Genomic DNA, 19,150 nt, shown 5'->3' with positions numbered 1-19,150 from the left:
TTTTCACATCTCTGATCTTCAGAACACTCCTGCACTGGTACCTGGAGAGTGGCTGTGGTCCGCGGATTTTGTAAGCATGCGCTATCCATTTGCAAGTTTGATAACTGCTCAGCCATTGCAATTAAGCAATGTTCTGCTTTCGCGGCACCAAAGATAACTAGCTTTTAAACTTCTATCTTTCACAGCCCGTTTGTGAGAGAACATTTTCACGGATCTCTTCTGTTGTGTTGTTAGGAATACAGTAGGAAGGAATGATATTTGGCTTCCTCCATAAAGGAATCTGTATTAGTCAGGGTTCCCCAGAGAAACGGAACCAACAGATTACACAGGTATAGATATATGAGAGGGGATTTATCAGGGGAATTGGCTCCTGCAATTATGGAGGCTAAAAAGTCCCAAGACAGACCATCTGCAAGCTGGAGACCCTGAGATGCCAGTAGCATGGCTTAGACCAAGTCCAAAGGCCTCAGAACGAGGGAAGCCTTTGGTGTAACTCTCAGTCCAAGGCCAAAGGCCTCCTGACCACAGACTGCTGGTGGAAGCCCTGGGTTCCCAAGGCCAGTGAGCTGGGAGTTCTGATATCCAAGGCAGCAGAAGAAAGTCTGTCCCAGATTTCAAAGAGGGATGGATTCGCCTTCTGTATTTGATCTCTCCGCGCCATGGCCAATTGGCTGGTGCCTGCCAACCATGAGGGCAAATCCTCCCCACCTGGTCCGCTCAGACTTGCACGCCAGTCTCCTGTGGGTTTCCACACACACATACACACACAGACACACAACTAAAATAAAGCTTCACTGGGCTCCCAGGTACTCCTTAATCCAGTGAGTTGATACCTGAAATTAACTCCACAATTCCCCCTGCTTGTCAACTTGGCACCCACAGCATTGTCTTAAACCATACTTAAGTTTCCAAATGAAGACAGTAACAAAGTAATTTTGTTATTTAGTTGCATCCACCTGACATGAAGCAACTGTCCTGCATACAACCGAAATACACAATCCCTTCCCCAGAATTCAGCTTTCAGGATTTCAACATTTGAGATTCTACTCTTTCAGGATTATAATTTTCGGAAGTTAGATCTTTTGGGGGTTATGGCATTCAGGATAGTGTTGTGAAAGGAAAATTAAATCTCAGAACCCCAGACTCACGATGCCAAAGGGAGAAGTGAAGTCTGGAAACTGAGTCACACAAAAGCCTTCCATTCTGTTTCTCTATAGATAGCTGCAAAGAGACAGGGCCACATACCTCACCAGGTGGCCTCCCCCACAAATTGTTCACAAGGAATTTCCTTGCAGGTCCCAAAATCTTCACCCTAAAACAGAGTTCTGCTGCATTTCACCCTGATTTTTTTTTTTTTTTTTTTTTTAGACAGAGTCTTGCACTGTCACCCAGGCTAGAGTGTAATGGCACAGACTTGGCTCACTGCAACCTCCAGCTCCTGGGTTCAAGATATTCTCGTGCCTCAGCCTCCCAAGTAGCTTGGATTACAGGGGCACACGACCATGCCTGGCTGATTTTTGTATATTTAGTAGAGACAGGGTTTCACCATGTTGGCCAGGCTGGTCTTGAATGCCTGACCTCAAGTGATCTGCCCACCTTGGCCTCCCAAAGTGCTGGGATTGCAGGCTTGAGCCACCATGCCCACATGATGATGTAAATTAATAGCTTATCTTAAACAGGTACTGGACAAAGACAGAACTAGAAATCATCCCTCTGCCCACTCCAAGACAAATGCGTGACTGCCTCCTTCTTCTCCTGTATGCTTGCTTTTATCTTATGTAAAATGCAGATTTGCTGAAAGCCAGACAAATGAGTAATTGTTCTTCGACCTCTCTTTTCACATGTAACATGTGGATTCAGTGAGCACTAATCCAAATCTTGCAAGAAGGTAGGACTCACTCACCTTACAAGAATGTAACCACTCACCTCCTGACATACCCTCCCTCCCTTTTTTTTCTTTCCCTCTGCCCCTCCTGTCACCCTTTCCCCTTTAAATATTGAAGTCCTCAAAATTCTCCTTGGAAAAAGCACAGGCCACAGATCCTACCGTGACTTGTGTCTCTTTTTCCCCAAATGCATCCTCACCCTTGGAAAAATGAACTTCTAAATAGATTGAGACCCGTCTCAGACACTCTTTGGTTTATAGCAGGGGTCCCCAAGCCCGGGACCGCAGACTGAAACCAGTCCACAGCCTGTTAGGAACCGAGGTGCACAGCAAAAGGTTAGCAAGCATGACCGCCTGAGCTCCGCCTCCTGTCAGATCAGTGGTGGCATTAGATTCTCATAGGAGCGCAAACCCTATTGTGAACTGCACATTTGAGGGATGCAGGTTGCGTGCTCCTTATGAGAATCCAATGCCTGATGATCTGAGGTAGAACAGTTTCATCCCAAAACCATCTTTACCCATCCGCCATCCATGGAAAAATTGTCTTCCAAGAAAACAGTCCCTGGTGCCAAAAAGGTTGGGGACTGCTGGTTCACAGTGTCTTTCAGGACTGTGGTTGGCACTGGACCTTTCACCTTTCTATCGGCTTCTTTTTTTTTTTTTTTTTTTGAGACAGAGTCTGGCTCTGTCGCCCAGGCTGGAGTGCAGTGGCCGGATCTCAGCTCACTGCAAGCTCCGCCTCCCGGGTTCACGCCATTCTCCTGCCTCAGCCTCCCGAGTAGCTGGGACCACAGGCGCCCGCCACCTCGCCCGGCTAGTTTTTTGTATTTTTAGTAGAGACGGGGTTTCATCGTGTTAGCCAGGATGGTCTCGATCTCCTGACCTCGTGATCCACCCGTCTCGGCCTCCCAAAGTGCTGGGATTACAGGCTTGAGCCACCGCGCCCGGCCTCTATCGGCTTCTTAACAAAACATTTCAAAGCGTAATAATTTTTAAATTATATTTTCAACTCGGAATAGAGGTTTGGTGGCTGAAAAAAGCAAGCCCGAAATGCAAACTCAAAAGCGATGAAAGCAAGTAAGAGGCTGAGTGGGCTCGCGTGGAGTCTGGAGTTGCGGTGTGTGTGTTAACCCTGAGACATCCCTTAGCACCGGTCAGGAGGGAAGAGACAGCCCAAAACCAGCAGCAGTGCCCAAAGCCAAGGAGGTGCTGGGAAGCTCACTATGGAGATGCAGATGATCAGATCCTATCGTACTTTAAGAAACTGCAAGAAAGCAGGATTCTGAAAAAGCCGCCATGCCAAAATGGAAGTCTCCTCGCAGTGCAATTTCAGACTGAAAACTTCACCATTAAAGGTAAAGTTCATGTTGGCCGGGTACGGTGGCTCACGCCTGCAATCCCAGCACTTTGGGAGGCCAAGGCGGGCGGATCATGAGGTCAGGAGTTCGAGACCAGCCTGGCCAACAAGGTAAAACCCCGCCTCTACTTAAAAAATACAAAAAATTTACCGGGCATGTGGTGGCGGGGCGTGTAGTCCCAGCTACTCAGGAGGCTGAGGCAGGAGAATGGCGTGAACCCGGGAGGCGGAGTTTGCAGTAAACGGAGATTGCGCCTCTGCACTCCAACCTGGGCGACAGAGAGAGACTCCGTCTCAAAAAAAAAAAAAAAAAAAAAAAAGTATGGAATTGTAGACAGATGGGGTCAAGCCTCTCATGGGCAAGCCCTGGAGAGTGACAGCTCACAGCAAGGCTGCCCGCCCTCACCCACTGAGGACAGGTGACCTCAGAGGGTCAAATTCTTGATTTCCTTCATGGAATGGTTACACAGTAAAGTGCATGTTAAAAACAAAAAACAAACCAAAAAAGCCAATATGTCATCAAGTTTACAATGACATGAGAAGACTTCGAATCTCTGCTCTACTGTTCACAGAGGAATACGGGCTTAGCCAAGGAAAGGAGCTAGTCTAAGTTTGTGTACTAAGGGTTGACTTCTTATTTTTCGATTAGAGAGAAAAATAAGAGATGGTTTGACAAAGGGTGACTCACAAGCATGGCTTAGGTTTTTTTTTTTTCAAGGTTAAATGTTCTCAGTCAACAACTGGGAAAACTACAGGTATTTTACTAAACTTATGCTTCCAACAATGGCTAAGTGCTCTAAGGCAGTGGTCCCCAACCTTTCTGGCACCAGGGACTGGTTTTCTGGAAGACAATTTTTCCATGAATGGCGGAGAAGTTTGGCTTGGGGCCAAACTGTAGGGGGAGGAGCGGGTACCGAGCCCAGACTCTCAAAAGGCCTAAAGGGACCAAGGTCTGGGGCAACCCCTGGCTACCAGCAGAAGCAAATACAACCTGTCCCTGTGGAAAAGTGTCTCAGATTCCCAATTTCAGCTCATGGGACTGATCAAGATTAAGCAAAATGGGCCAGGTGTGGTGACTCATGCCTGTAATCCCAGCACTTTGGGAGGCCGAGGCAGGAGGATCACCTGAGGTCAAGAGTTCGAGACCAGCCTGGCCAACATGGTGAAACTTCGTCTCTACTAAAAATACAAAAATTAGCCAGGTGTGATGGTGGGCGCCTGTAATCCCAGCTACTCAGGAGGCTGAGGCAGGAGAACCACTTGAACACAAGAGGTGGAGGTTGCAGTGAGCCAAGATCATGCCACTGGACTCCAGCCTAGGGGACAAAGTGAGACTCTACCTCAAAGAAAAAAAAAAAAAATTAAGCAAAATGCTCACAATCACAGGTCACCAAACACAGAAAAAAGCAAACCACAATGAACATCACCTGAAACAAAAAACTACATACTTAAATTTCAAGAGCTGCAGATGCTGGGATTGTCAGATACAGAATATAGAAGAGCTGTGTATGACACTTAAAGAAGTAAAAGGCACAGTCACAAGGATCACCAGTGAGAGTATTCTAAATGAACAGGCACGCTTGGGAAAAAAACTGTGGAACTTTTACAAAGAAAATATAAAATTGTTCAAATCAAAAACTCCATCAGCAGGTTAAACATTTAAATCAGACACAGCTAAAGAGAGAACTAATGAATGGAAGAGATACATAAATGTTTTTACTACATGTGACTACATCACTGCAATTGAAATCAAGTTTGAGAATGGAAGAGTGTTGATCAAAGAGGTCAGGAGTTGTCTTAGTTCACCTACACAGAATGAAAAGTGCAGCAGGTGGAGAGGGAATGCATCTTCCTTCACAGGAAAAATCATTTGACGAGTAATTCCCTGCTATAGGAATTCAAGAGCCCCTTCAGTATGGGAGAAGGCACCAGGGCCTGTACTGGAATGAACCCCCGCTCAGGAAGGATCCTCCCAAGATTTCCAACAGTGTTGCCTGTGGAGAAGACGACGACCATGCTGGAGGCAGGGAAGAATGGAGGGGAGCTGGCGTTCCCTATTTATTCTTTTTTTTTTGAGATAGGGTCTCCTCTGTCACCCAGGCTGGAGTGCAGTGGCACGATCTTGGCTCACTGTGACCTCCACCTCCTAGGTTCAAGCGATTCTTCTGCCTCAGACTCCTGAGTAGCTGGGACAACAGGTGTGCATCACGACACCCAGCTAATTTTTCTATTTTTAGTAGAGATGGGGTTATGCCATGTTGGCCAGGCTGGTCTGAAACTCCTGACCTCAGGTGATCCACCCACCTCGGCTTCCCTATTTATTCTTTCATACCTTTTTAATGATTTCCTGGTTGCATGTATCACCTATTCATGCAAAGGGATTTTCAAGTCTTTAGAAGACTGAAATAGACACAAACTATATGGCCTCTTAAGAAGAAGATATACCAAAAGAAAATTTCAAGAACAGGGCTGGGCGCGGTGGCTCACGCCTGTAATCCCAGCACTTTGGGAGGCTGAGGCGGGCGGATCACGAAGTCAGGAGATTGAGACCATCCTGGCTGACACAGTGAAACCCCGTCTCTACTAAAAATACAAAAACTTAGCCGAGCATTGTGGTACATGCCCATAATCCCAGTTACTCGTGAGGCTGAGGCAGGAGAATTGCTTGAACCTGGGATGCAGAGGTTGCAGTGAGCCAAGACTGCACCACTGAACTCTAGCCTGGGCAACAAAGCAAGACTCTATCTCCAAAAAAAAAAAAGAAAGAAAGAAAGAAAGAAAATTTCAAGAACAAAAAAGCCTAACTGTTGGACCATACAACAGCCTGGACATCTCTCTTTAGAAATTTTCCTGAATATAGCAGGTATAGCACTATAGGAAAAGGCTGTCATAGTCACATCATTATGTGAGGAAGGCATCTTGAAAAACTAACGACATGGTGACAAAGACGAAAACATATCACTGCCAGGCCTGGAGGCAGGAGCCCGGAGTCCCAGCTAATCAGGAGGCTAAGGCAGGAAGACTGCTTGAGCTCAGGAGTTTGAGTCCAGCCTGGGCAACACAGTGAGACTCCATCTCTTAAGAAACAAAAACAAAAAAATCCACAGCGTTGAGCTTGAAACGTCAGCTGACTTCATTTCAGACAGACTTTCAGAAATCAATAGGCAACATCGTATTTTGGAGGAGAAAGGACATTAGCATGACTTTTAAAAACAAGAGTTGTCTGCTTGCTCCTGGTCTTCCAGGCTGGGTTTCCAGGTACCCTGGGTCCCTGCCACCTCCTTTGCTGCAGGGGGGGCACTTTCCAGAGAAAGTCAGAGAAACACAAAGGAGTTCTGACAGAACAGACAGAAGGCATATCTTGATGTGACTTGTCAAGAGATATTGTCGACCAATGTTTCTACTTATCTATGGTTTCTTACCCCAAAAAACAGGAAAGAAGAAACTGTAGGATAAACAGAACATTCTTCCATTGGTTGAATTCAGTAGCCTATTATTAAAAAAGAAAAAAAGGAATGATTAGGTTAATGATACTGCAGTTTAAATTTACTGGTTTTACTAAACTGCGTTTTGATACAGGAACCATCTTCCCAAACAGAAAATACAATGCTAAAAATCCTAGGTGATACTAGTTGGGTGACGTTGGGCAAATATCTTTTCTTCCCTGAACCTCAGATTCATTTTACAAATGTAGATTATTTAAAAAAAGGAAAGCCTTCCTCAAAAGGCTTCCTCAAAAGGATATAAGGACTGAAAGAAATTGTTTAGGACTGTGCTGACGGCCAGCACGAAATCACAACTGCGCCGGGCGCGGTGGCTCAAGCCTGTAATCCCAGCACTTTGGGAGGCCGAGACGGGCGGATCATGAGGTCAGGAGATCGAGACCATCCTGGCTAACACGGTGAAACTCCGTCTCTACTAAAAAATACAAAAAACTAGCCGGGCGAGGTGGCGGGCGCCTGTAGTCCCAGCTACTCGGGAGGCTGAGGCAGGAGAATGGCGTGAACCCGGGAGGCGGAGCTTGCAGTGAGCTGAGATCCGGCCACTGCACTCCAGCCTGGGCGGCAGAGCGAGACTCCGTCTCAAAAAAAAAAAAAAAAAAAAAAAAAATCACAACTGCTATTATCGCTGCGGCTATCATTGATTCACTGACTTTACACACCTTTACTAGTTTAATCTGTGGTCCCAAATTCAAGGTTGGGTTTATTTTTTGTAAATAATTTTAGAAGAAAGTTGATTATCTCTCTTTTTTCTTTCTTTTTTGAGACCAGGTCTTGCTCTGTCACCCAGGTGTGATCATGGCTCACTGTAGCCTCTACTTCCTGGGATTAATCAGTCCTTCCACCTCAGCCTCCTAAGTAGCTGGGACTATAGGCACAGGTCACCATGCCTGGCTATTTTTTTTTTTTTAAGTAGAGACAGAGTCTCACCATGTTGCCCAGGCTGGTCTCAAACTCCTGGGCTCAAGTCATCTGCCTGCCTTGGCCTCCCAAAGTACTGGGATTATAGGCGTGAGCCACCAAACCCAGCCAGAAAGTTTCTTCTTAATTAATAATGTAGGCAAGAAAAGTTTAAGGTCATAAACTGTTTTCAGGAACTTGCACATGCTTAGGAAGTATTGTGAACAAATAAACTATTATTTGCTACTTACAAAGCAATCAAGTAACTGGGGTGGAGGAGATGGTAGACAAAGAAGTTTAAGACTTCATTTCTGGCCAGGTACGGTGGTTCACGCCTGTAATCCCAGCACTTTGGGAGGCCGAGGCGCATGGACCACTGAGGTTAGGAGTTTGAGACCAGCCTGGCCAACATGGTGAAACCCTATCTCTACAAAAAATACAAAAATTAGCCAGGCACAGCGGCAGGGGCCTGTAATCCCAGCTACTATGGAGGCTGAGGCAGGAGAATCGCGTGAACCCAGGAGGCAGAGGTTGCAGTGAGCCGAGGTCACGCCATTGCACTCCAGCCTGGGCAACAAAAGTAAAACTCCACCTCAAACAAACAAACAAAAAAGACTCAATTTCTGCTCTCCGGGGATTTCATCCCTAGCTGAGAAAATTAAATTAACCCTCCTGAGGAGACAATAAGAAGGAGTATTTTCTTCACGGGTGGTCCCCTACTTGTATCCAAAAACAATCTGAAGGTGTGTGAAGACTGCCCGTAAATGTGTGCTCTGTAACAGGATCAAATAGAATCAAATATAAGTTCCACTCACTTTCTAGTAAGCAATACTTTGTTAGCCACGTTTTAGAAACTCTATGTATTTAAAATGAAATCTTTTAAGTTTATAGTTCAAATTTTTAAACAATTAAGGTAGAATTCTCTTCTCCAATCGGGACCATCTTGTCACATTTCACTGTCATTGTTTCATTAGTAATGCTTTGCCCACTTCACTTATCAAAAAGATACACATTACAAAAATTAGCTGGGCATGGTGGTGTGCAGACTTGTGGTCCCAGCTACTGGGAAGGCTAGGGTGGGAGGATCACCTGAGCCCAGGAGATGGAGGCTGCAGTAAGCCGTGATGGAACCACTGCACACTCCAGCCTGGGCAACAGAGTGAGACCCTGTCTCAAAAAAAAAAAAAAAAAAAGATACACATTAAGTGTTCCTAACTGTTGAAACTGGCTGATGGGCATATATGTGGAGTTTGCCACATCACTCTGTCTCCTTCTGTATATGTATGACAGTTTCCTTGCATCCTAACACTTTTTGTTAAATGCGTACTTGTGAAAGAAAAATATAATAAATAAAAATCTGTCTTACCAGCAAGCCCCAAGCTAATCAGAGGAGCAGAAAACATCCAAGAGAATTAAAGCCAACAAGTTTACGCTGAAGACAGTCAAAGACCAAAACAAAACAAAACCACAAAAATCATAGGAAACACTTACTGTCTGAAATTAAAATAAAATTGGGAATAAGAGAAATACGTAAGTTTTAAATTTCAAACCAAGGGTAGAAAAACATCTGTTTTCTCAAAGAGCTAAAAGTATTTATGCAAACAGTAAAAAATCAATCCATCCATTAATAAGAAATAAATAAAAACTATATATGTGTTCCTGATATAACAAAATCCATTGAGGGCTATTTTGTGACTCTCACAAAAATATTTAGATTCTTCACCAACCTAACTTTTTTTTTTTTTTTTTTTTTGAGACAGAGTCTCCCTCTGTCGCCAGGCTAGAGTGCAGCAGCACAATCTCGGCTCACCGCAACCTCCACCTCTCAGGTTCAAGGGATTCTCCTGCCTCAGCCTCCCGAGCAGCTGAGACTACAGGTGCTCACCACCACACCTAGCTAATTTTTGTATTTCTAGTAAAGACGGGTTTTCACCATGTTGGCCAGGATGGTCTCGATCTCTTGACCTCGAAATCCACCCGCCTCAACCTCCCAAAGTACTGGGATTACTGGCGTGAGCCACCATGACCAGCCCCAACCTAAATTTTTATAGATTTTAGTTTTATTTCCTTAATAATGATGAGACTGTATTAGTGGCATTTTAAAAATAATGTAGCATGACATTTATTTTTAAAAAGAAATAATTAAAGGTAAATAACAATAAAGCCCTTCTTCCTTTAGACTTACTGTGGGAATATGAGTCTTTTTCACTTTGCACTCAGGGTTTTTCAATCAGGGAAAAAAAAAAAAGTCCTATTCTTTATCCCTGTTCGTCAACTGTAATATATTAGATGTACTTTGAACCTACTGCAGTGATTCAAATAGTGAAGAAAGTTCACCCGCTGAGTATTTTCCAAGGGCCTAATTTGTTAACAAGAGAAGCTGTCATCTCTGACTTTGTTCATCAGAGATAGAATCGAGGCACTATTAATAGATCTATTGACTGTGTAAGTCCAAAGTCTGGGCTTGAATTCCCAGAGGAGTAAGTCACACACACACACACACGTTTACCACAATCTCTGATCCTCTCACCAATCCTAGTCCCAGTTAACCAGGAAAAATGACTCATCAAATTTCTTTCCATTAACAAGAGAAGTTCACATTTTGCTCTAATTCATTAATCAGCTTTCAGAACAGTCAAACCAAACTTGGCAAACAAAAAGCAATTTTATATTATAGGCTAACACACCTAATTACATAAATTCATTTCTTTCTCTTATTTCGTTTACAATCTAAAATGAATTCCGCCATGGTCCAAAGGGACCAATGGGAAGAAATCTGCCCTGATTCAGTGTTAGTGGTGGAAACCTCACTGTTGTTGTTGTTGTTGTTGTTGTTGTTGTTGTTGTTTTCCTATGGAGTTGATGGCTTTTTCTTCCAGATTACAGTGAGTGTCTCATATATTTGGCATCTCTTGTCATACAATACTTTTAAAACTCGTTAAACTTGGCTGGGCGCAGTGGCTCACATCTGTAATTCTAGCACTTTGGAAGGTGGGCAGATCACGAGGTCAGGAGTTTGAGACCAGCCTGGCCAACATGGTGAAACTCCGTCTCCACTAAAAATACAAAATTAGCCGGACATGGTGGTGGGCGCCTATAATCCCAGCTACTCGGGAGGCTAAGGCAGGAGAATCACTTTAACCTGGGTGGTGGAGGTTGCAATGAGCCAAGCGATCTTGCACTCCAGCCTGGGCAACAAGAGCAAAACTCTATCTCAAAAAAAAAAAAAAACAGTCAAACTTTTGGGGTTGGGCGCAGTGGCTCACACCTGTAATCCTGGCACTTTGGGAGGCCAAGGCAGGCGGATCACCTGAGGTCAGGAGTTCAAGACTGGCCTGGCCAACATGGTGAAACCCCATCTCTACTAAAAATACAAAAATTAGCTGGGCATGGTGGTGGGCACCTGTAATCCCAGCTACGCGGGAGGCTGAGGCAGGAGAATTGCTTGAATCTGGCAGACGGAAGTTGCAGTGAGCCAAGATCGCACCACTGCACTCCAGCTTGGGTGACAGAGCAAGACTCCGTCGCAAAAAAATAAAATAAAATAAATAAACATAAAGTATATGTTAGGTCTCTTGTACTTTATATAAGTGAGGGATATGTTTTTCACACATGAAGGAGAAAGCGAACACTTTTCATATACAAATAAAGTAAATGAGATGACAGTGGAGGATGTGTTTCTAGAACCCAGAGTGCCTGGACTGACCACCTGCTGTCCTTGGGAAGATATTTAAGCACGATGCCCTGGATGCTTTTCCTATACGACAGGAATAGTAACAGGACCTTCTCTTCTGTTGTGGAAATGCAGTCAGATAATTCATGAACAATGCTTTGAAAAATGTCTGACATCGTAAGCCCTCAACAAATACTAGCTATTATTACATGAGAAAGTAGAATTCTGCGTGATCATCATTACAGGCACGTAGCAGCTTCTGAAAACACCATGCTACAAGTTTACAAGCCAATGACTTTGATATGAGAACACATATTTCTTCTGAAACAATGTTATAAATTATTAACATAATACACCTAATCTATTTTACTCATCAACTACCTAAAATTCAGTTTCTGGTCACTATGCCTTTCATAGCGTTGTTCCCATGGGGAAATATGCTTTTAGTCCCAATGAGGTGTTTTAACAGTTTTTAGGAGTTTCTAGATTTCTATTTCTGGAAAAAAAATTATCTAAAATACCAGAATTTCAGAACAGATAAAACTCCAGTGATAAAAAGAAAACAAAAAACAAAATTCATTTCTATAATAATGAAAGGAGACAAGCCACTAGAACCACTCATGAAGAGTTTGTAATTTTTTTTTTTTTTTTGGAGATGGAGTCTTGCTCTGTCAGCCAGGCTGGAATACAGTGGCACAGTCTCAGCTCACTGCAACCTCTGCCTCCTGGGTTTAAGTGATTCTCCTGCCTCTGCCTCCCAAGTAGCTGGGATTACAGGTGCCTGCCACCATGCCTGGCTAATTTTTGTATTTTTACTGCTAAAAATATTCTCTACAAATGGGGTTTCATCATGTTGGCCAGGCTGGTCTCGAACTCCTGACCTCAGGAGATCCGCCTGCCTCAGCCTCCCAAAGTGCTGGGATTATTGGTGTGAGCCACCACGCCTGACCAAGAGTTCATAATTTTGTTTTGTGTAACGTTGCTGGCACTGACTCAGTTTCAAATTGATTGATAGTAGCTGAAACACAAATAGTGTGTTTTCAGATATCCTGCCCTGCTCATTCTTCCTAGAGAGGGGCAGGTGCCTGCTTTATCTTCCAACACGGAATTAACAGGGAGGCCCAGGTTCACAACGTTCTGATTAACCCGAAACTGAGAGCTCTTTATCCAGATTGGTGCCACTTGGTGGTTTTCCATATAAACCCGTGGAAATGGCTGTGTGTGCCCGGGGACGAGGTTGCTAAGCCCCTCTGCTGATCCCTCCTTCTGGGAAGAGAATTGGTCAAGTGAGAAAGTCCAGCTAAAGAAAGAACCATGAACTGCCCAGGAGTCCACAGCAGCCTGCAGCCTTCAGAGTCACTCAGACCCTAAAGAGCTGCAAATGGGATTGACTTTCAGCTGGTGGGCAACACGCACCCATGCCGATTGCTCAATACGGAAACACTGCCCTGTCCCTGGGTCAATGGTGTGGCCCCAGCCCCAGACCAGCAGTGAGGGGGTTACCGCCTGGCTGGTCAGGGCTGTGTCTGGAGTCGAGTCTGTGGGTGCAGGTCCCGCTGAGGAGGGTTTTGCCCTTCGCATCCCGTTTCTCACATTCACTCACACATCAGCACAATTCTCAGAGGCGGTGTGGCCTGCGACGTCCTGAAGAAGTCTGGTGTGGCTGGGGCACCAGAAGGAGGTGTCGCTGCCTCATGCGACCCCTCTTCCCCAGTCTCTGCCCAGCTGCCCCTCACTGGCTGCACCCTGGAGGTGGCCCTGTTCACTACAATAAGCAAAGTCGCGGAGTGGGTCAGGGTGGAGCACCCCCCTCAGGAAAGTCAGGGCTCACCAGTTACCATGCGGATTCCTCAGCTAGCGAAAGAAAGGGGCTGCAGTTGAAGGAAGATGGTTCATGTCCCTCAGGTTTTAAGCCATTCACTGCTGAGTTGAAGCCACCTGATGGGCTATTCCTATCACACAGGAAAAGCATCGTCTTGCACCCTTCAGGGCGGCCACTGGAGCTGTCACTGTCGTTAATGGCCACATTTCCTAAGGGACGTGGCCTCCACCGCTCCACTGGGCCTCAGATCTCACCACGAATTCACCATTTTATTTGTCTCTCACCAGCAGCAGATCGGGTTTCAGGGCAAATGCTGAAAGAACAACACCTTCCCAAAATTCCAGTGTGGATCCTGGGATATTCAGAGGTAAAATAGCGTGATGGCTGGGATAGGTTTTAAAACACTCCAGGGAACAAAAAAGTGGGGGTGGATGAGGACAGATAAAATAACACGGCAAAATGCCAAAGTGTTGAAGCTAGCTGGTGGGTCCGTGACTACTCATTGAATTATTCTATTTTGTGCACGTTTCAAAACGTCCATAATAGAAAGTAACAAATAAATAAACCTATTTTTTTAAATGATTAAAATCCTCTTTTAGGGTAAGTAGCTCTCCCAGGGTCCCACATTAGCGAAGGGGGATACAGAACTCAAACTCAGATTTGTATTGTTGTTTTCCAAAAAGTTCCAAGTCCAGAGTTCTTGGCACTCCTTGGTATGTGGCTAAGGCTAAATGCCAATGCAAGGGTAGTGCCAAAAGATATACTAGGGATATCAAACATCTTGGTATCATGTACCCTCCTGGTAGTCCTAGCTACCTTTACACTGTTTATTTCTGTGCATATCAAATGTTAAATATTAAAAATGTTAAAGCCTGCTAAGGAAGACTGTAACGATTGCCATCAGCTCACCTGTCGCAGGTCTCCAGTGGAGACACTAATAAGAAGGGCTGGAAGGATCATGAAGCAGGCATTGTAGAAGAGCACCCCGTATTTCCCTAGCTCCTGCAAAAACAAAAACATAAAAACCACTCAGTTTTAGAAACATGAGGCACAGATTTCCTGGAGCCATTTATTCAACTGCATATTCATGCAAAGTTAGAATATGCATTCTGAGCAACTCTACTGGACTACTTTCAGCAAATTTCTGACATAAAATGCTTCATGTTGAGGGTACTGAGATTTTGGAATAAACATTTGTTTTACACCAAAACTACAGAGAAAACACATGGCAGTGGGAGGCCTCCAGGGTTCCATTCATCTCCAGCATTCTCATTGTGTGGGTTTTTTTTTTAAGCATGTTATTCAAAATGGGAAATCTGGAACAAAATAAAGAACATTAAAAACGTGAATATAAACAAAACTGTTTAAAAACATCTGCTCTTTCCATTAAAGGACAGCAGCATTATACATTTACTTTCATTAAAGTGGCCACACCACTTCACCATTTTCAAAAAAGGATGACATATTGTGATTTTCCAAAGACCACAAACCTGTTTTTGTAAAACTGCTACCGTTGAAAAAAGAAAAAAAAAATGGCCATGCAGGGGGAAAAAAAAAAACAGTACAGATAAAAAAAAAAAAAATAGCTCATAGAAATAAGCCTGTTGGTCAGAGTGAACTCCCTCATCCAGCACAAAGAGCCTGGAACAAAGAAACATATGCCTGACTCATCCTCCCAGGCTTCCTGTAACAGCTGGGGGTGGGGGAGGGATGGGGCCTCCACGTGACAGGCAGCCACACAAAAGCAAAGCTCCTCTGCCCCAGCCCCTCATCATCAGAGGCAGCAGGTATTGCTGGACAGGAACTTACAAATTATCCATTACAGTCATTTCATTCCACAGATGAGGAAACTAACATTTGGAGAAATTAAGGTTCAAAGTCACAACAGCCAGTAAGTAGCAAAACTTGTGTCACTAACCCACATCTCCAGACTCCAAACTAGTGCTCTCAGAACAAATATCGTGACCCCTGACCTTGCCTTGGTCACTGATGATGCCAGTAAAAAAGTTAGTTTGCCTTTCAAATTAATCCCTTTTTATATATTCTGAGTGTGCATCTAAACTAGTAGCTTTTCCCATCCTATCTCATTTTCACCCAAAATTTTGCTAATAATAATTTACACAGACAAGATAATTGAAAATAAATTAGTAATCTACAGGTCATATTATATACATTAAATGACATGCCAACTGTACACATTCATTTTCGTTTTTCATATAATTCTAGGGCCCAGATGACAAAGCCAAAAAGCCATAGGCAAGGTCTGGTACCTTTGGGTCCATTTTCTGTTTGGTATAAACTCCATTTGCTGCTGTGAAGATATCATTCAGGAATACAAAAATATAGCCTTCTAAGTTAAAAGCAAGGTCAGACCTGGGAGGGAGACCACAAAAGGAGAAGGATTATTCAAAAACTCCTAACTTGGCCTCCAAGCCCGCCTATTTTACCTTTCCCTAATCAAATCCACTTTTCTGTGGCACACTGTGTGGTAGTGAATGGTTAATTCCTCTGCTTTGCCTCCAGACAAAAACCAAACCAGCCCATCAGGTGGCTTCAACTCAGCAGTGAATGGCTTAAAACCTGAGGGACATGAACCATCTTCCTTCAACTGCAGCCCCTTTCTTTCGCTAGCTGAGGAATCCGCATGGTAACTGGTGAGCCCTGACTTTCCTGAGGGGGGTGCTCCACCCTGACCCACTCCGCGACTTTGCTTATTGTAGTGAACAGGGCCACCTCCAGGGTGCAGCCAGTGAGGGGCAGCTGGGCAGAGACTGGGGAAGAGGGGTCGCATGAGGCAGCGACACCTCCTCCTGGTGCCCCAGCCGCACCCTGTCCATCCTTCTGTGTGACCCCTTATTGGCTCCTTTCTTGCCATTCTTTTGAAACATCTTCTCTTCCATTTCCATTATAAATAGCACCAGCGTAAAGACATTTGGGGAGCTAAGACAGGAACAAGAGGAAGAGCAACAGCTGAGCCACGATGTGGCCCACCCACCTGCACGTGCTGGTGCAGACAGTGCTAGACCATGCCATAATTCAGAAACACACACTGCCAGGGAGGAAAACCTTTTCCTGTACCCTCTTAGGTTCAGTGTCTGGGGGCCTGCTAATGTAACTGATAAAAGACAGATTAACAGGAGAAAGAGAATACAAATCTCATTAATATGTTCCCTACAGTTCACAGAAAATAAGTGAAACTCAAAGAAAGTGAGGCGTGGGGACTTACATTGTGACAAAGGAAAGAGGATTTGGGCTTCAAGGAACAAATAAACTGTGTAACTGTTAGAAAGTAACTAGGGGCTGGGCGCGGTGGCTCAAGCCTGTAATCCCAGCACTTTGGGAGGCCGAGACGGGCGCATCACGAGGTCAGGAGATGGAGACCATCCTGGCTAACACGGTGAAACTCCGTCTCTACTAAAAAATACAAAAAACTAGCCGGGCGAGGTGGCGGGCACCTGTAGTCCCAGCTATGCGGGAGGCTGAGGCAGGAGAATCGCTTGAACCGGGGAGGCAGAGGTTGCGGTGAGCCAAGGTCGTGACTCCAGCCCGAGCAACAAGAGCGAAACTCTGTCTCAAAACAAAAGGATTTTCTTCAAAATAAGGGTCTTCCAAATTTCTTACCTACCCACACGTGATTTAGCGTGAAGAAGAGCAGAATCTGCTGCCCCTTAGACGGCAGAGCTAAGTGAGTGGAAGGAGGATGGGAGGAGACACTGCCCACCCCCTGGGAGAGCTGCAGGAGAACTCCTACTCAGGGGACCAAGAGTTTCCAGCAGCGCTGTTCCCACTGGCAGAAGCCTGGGCCACTGTCAAGCTGCTTACCCACCGTTTGTTTAGGCCGGTGGTGACAGCACAGACATTTCTGAAGAATTTACTTGTTTAATCAATTAGAGCAGATTCATGTAACCCTTGCAGTTGTTCAAGAGATCCTCCCATCTCGGTCTCCTGAGTAGCTGGGACTACAGGCATGTGCCACCATGCCCGGCTAATTTTTTTATTTCTATTTTTGTAGAGACAGGGTCTCATTATGTTGCCAGGGCTGGTCTCAAACTCCTGGGCTCAGGCAATCCTGTCACCTGGGCCTCCCAAAGTGCTGGGATTGTCAGAGGCGTGTGAACCAGAGCAACTCCATCTTAAACAGGAGCTGGGTAAAACGGAGCTGAAACCTCCTGGGCTGCACTCCCAGGCGGTGAAGGCATTCTAAGTCACAGGATGACATAGGAGGCCGGCACAAAATACAGGTCATGAAGACCTTGCTGATAAAACAGGTTCCAGTTAAGAGGCCGGCCAAAACCCACCAAAACGAAAATGGCCACAAGAGTGACCTGTGGTCGTCCTCACTCCCACCATCACTGTGACAGTTTACAAACACCAGGGCAATGTCAGGACGTTACCCTATATGGTCAAAAAGGGGAAGCATGAATCATCCACCCCTTGTTTAGCAGATCATCGAGAAATAATCATAAAATGGGCCACCAGCAGCCCTCAGGCTGCTCTCTCTATGGAGTGGTCATTCTTTTATTCCTTTACTTTCTTAAAAAACTTGCTTTCACTCTGCACTGTGGACTCCCCGTGAATTCTTTCTTGCACAAGATCCAAGAACCCTCTCTTGGGGTCTGGATCAGGACCCTTTCCTGTAACAGGATTACAGGCATGAGCTACCACAGCCAGCCCAGATGTTGTATGTTAACTTTTTCTGGCCATGTGACTTGCTTTTTGAATAAAATGTAAGAGAAGGTGACACATGTCACTTCTGGGTGAAACCTTTAAGAACCAGTACACAATTCCCCACATTCCCTTTTCCTGCTTGTTTGGCAAAGGAGGTGCCCTCTGAGGCAGGGACTCCATCAGCCTGGATACCTGAGTAACCTCATGGAGCAGAGCCCTCTCACTAGCACCGCCTAGTGTTGGGTGGCGTGTGTGGCAGGGATGGGGTGCACCTGGTGAGTGAAGTTACTGCCGTGTGGAGGTTGTTTGTTACAGCAGCATCACCTGCTCACCGGACAGTCTGATCTGCCACTGCTTGCATCTGGATGTACTAATGTAAGAGGAGAGCAGGATGGGGTCACTGCTGGTCTCTAGCTGAGCACTCACGGCTGATCTGTGGCTAAGAGCTGTGAATGCCAGCAGCCAGGAGGGGATCCATTCTGTGAGTGCCAGAGGAAGGGCCAGTCTGAGCATGGATACTCCAGGCTGGCTCTTGGTTGAAAGTCAGATGCTTTTGGAATCCCAATTTACCCTTTCAGATCATTTGTAGACTGTCCTTACATATGCGAAGCACAGACTGGATTTCTGCTCTCTGGTTCTGGAAATGTGCCTGTATACACATGGTAACTGAAGGGCCATTCCTCACCAAAGACTTACCAACAGTTTTATAAACCATTTTTTGCAAAAGTCTTTAACTGGCTGTAAGTCAGTGGTTTTCAAAATGAGCCCTAAGGAAGCTAGAAGACAGGGGCTGTGCTGGGGAGACCTCAGAGTGCCGTGGGAGGAGCCCAGGGAATTTCACCCCAAAATATAGTACCCTGGCATGCAGATTATTTTACATGGAAAGCCCTTGAAGGGCAGCAGATGCTGAAGTGGTTTTTCTTGGATACTCCCTTTTCGACCTTAAAAGACTGCCCACTCAAGAGAACACACTTGCTTTCCATCCCCCTCTCTGACATCTACTGCAGAGAACAAGACTGAGGAATGCAGCCACATCTGGGCAGACTTTAAAAATATCATGTCTGCCTTTCGGGTGCAAATTCCAAAGAGAATCAATCCTTTACAATTTCTGTCTCCCAGGTCCATTCATTCTCTCCAGTCATCATTCCTGACCTCTCAAAAGCATTGTCTCCACTCCCTGCCCCCCCGTGAAGAAGGATATAGAAGCACCTGCACCCCACTGGGTCACTGGGTGGCTGCTCTCCCGTGATCTCTACCCCAGGCATGGGAAGGTAAATCTGTATGTCTTTTTCTCTTCTCAATCTGCTCTTTTGTCAGTTCCTTTTTTTTTTTTTTTTTTTTTTTT

At 45.2% G+C, this 19,150-nt stretch overlaps 1 protein-coding gene across 2 annotated transcripts in view; it reads right to left on the bottom strand.

Annotated features, from left to right (window-relative positions):
- The window catches only part of SLC35D2 (solute carrier family 35 member D2), a 62,035-nt gene that overhangs the window by 9,740 nt on the left and 33,145 nt on the right, over positions 1–19,150 (bottom strand). For both annotated transcript variants that reach the window (XM_026446822.1, XM_026446823.2), the window contains 3 exons: positions 15,408–15,510; positions 14,047–14,139; positions 6,665–6,732 (listed from right to left, as the gene is read on the bottom strand). In XM_026446822.1, coding sequence (XP_026302607.1) covers positions 6,665–6,732; positions 14,047–14,139; positions 15,408–15,510 — 264 coding nt within the window. The remainder of the gene's footprint in view (positions 1–6,664; positions 6,733–14,046; positions 14,140–15,407; positions 15,511–19,150) is intronic.

This window comes from Piliocolobus tephrosceles, chromosome 14 (assembly GCF_002776525.5).
Source record: "Piliocolobus tephrosceles isolate RC106 chromosome 14, ASM277652v3, whole genome shotgun sequence".
Classification (NCBI taxonomy): Eukaryota; Metazoa; Chordata; class Mammalia; order Primates; family Cercopithecidae; genus Piliocolobus; species Piliocolobus tephrosceles.
This window is presented reverse-complemented; position numbering and strand designations above follow the sequence as displayed.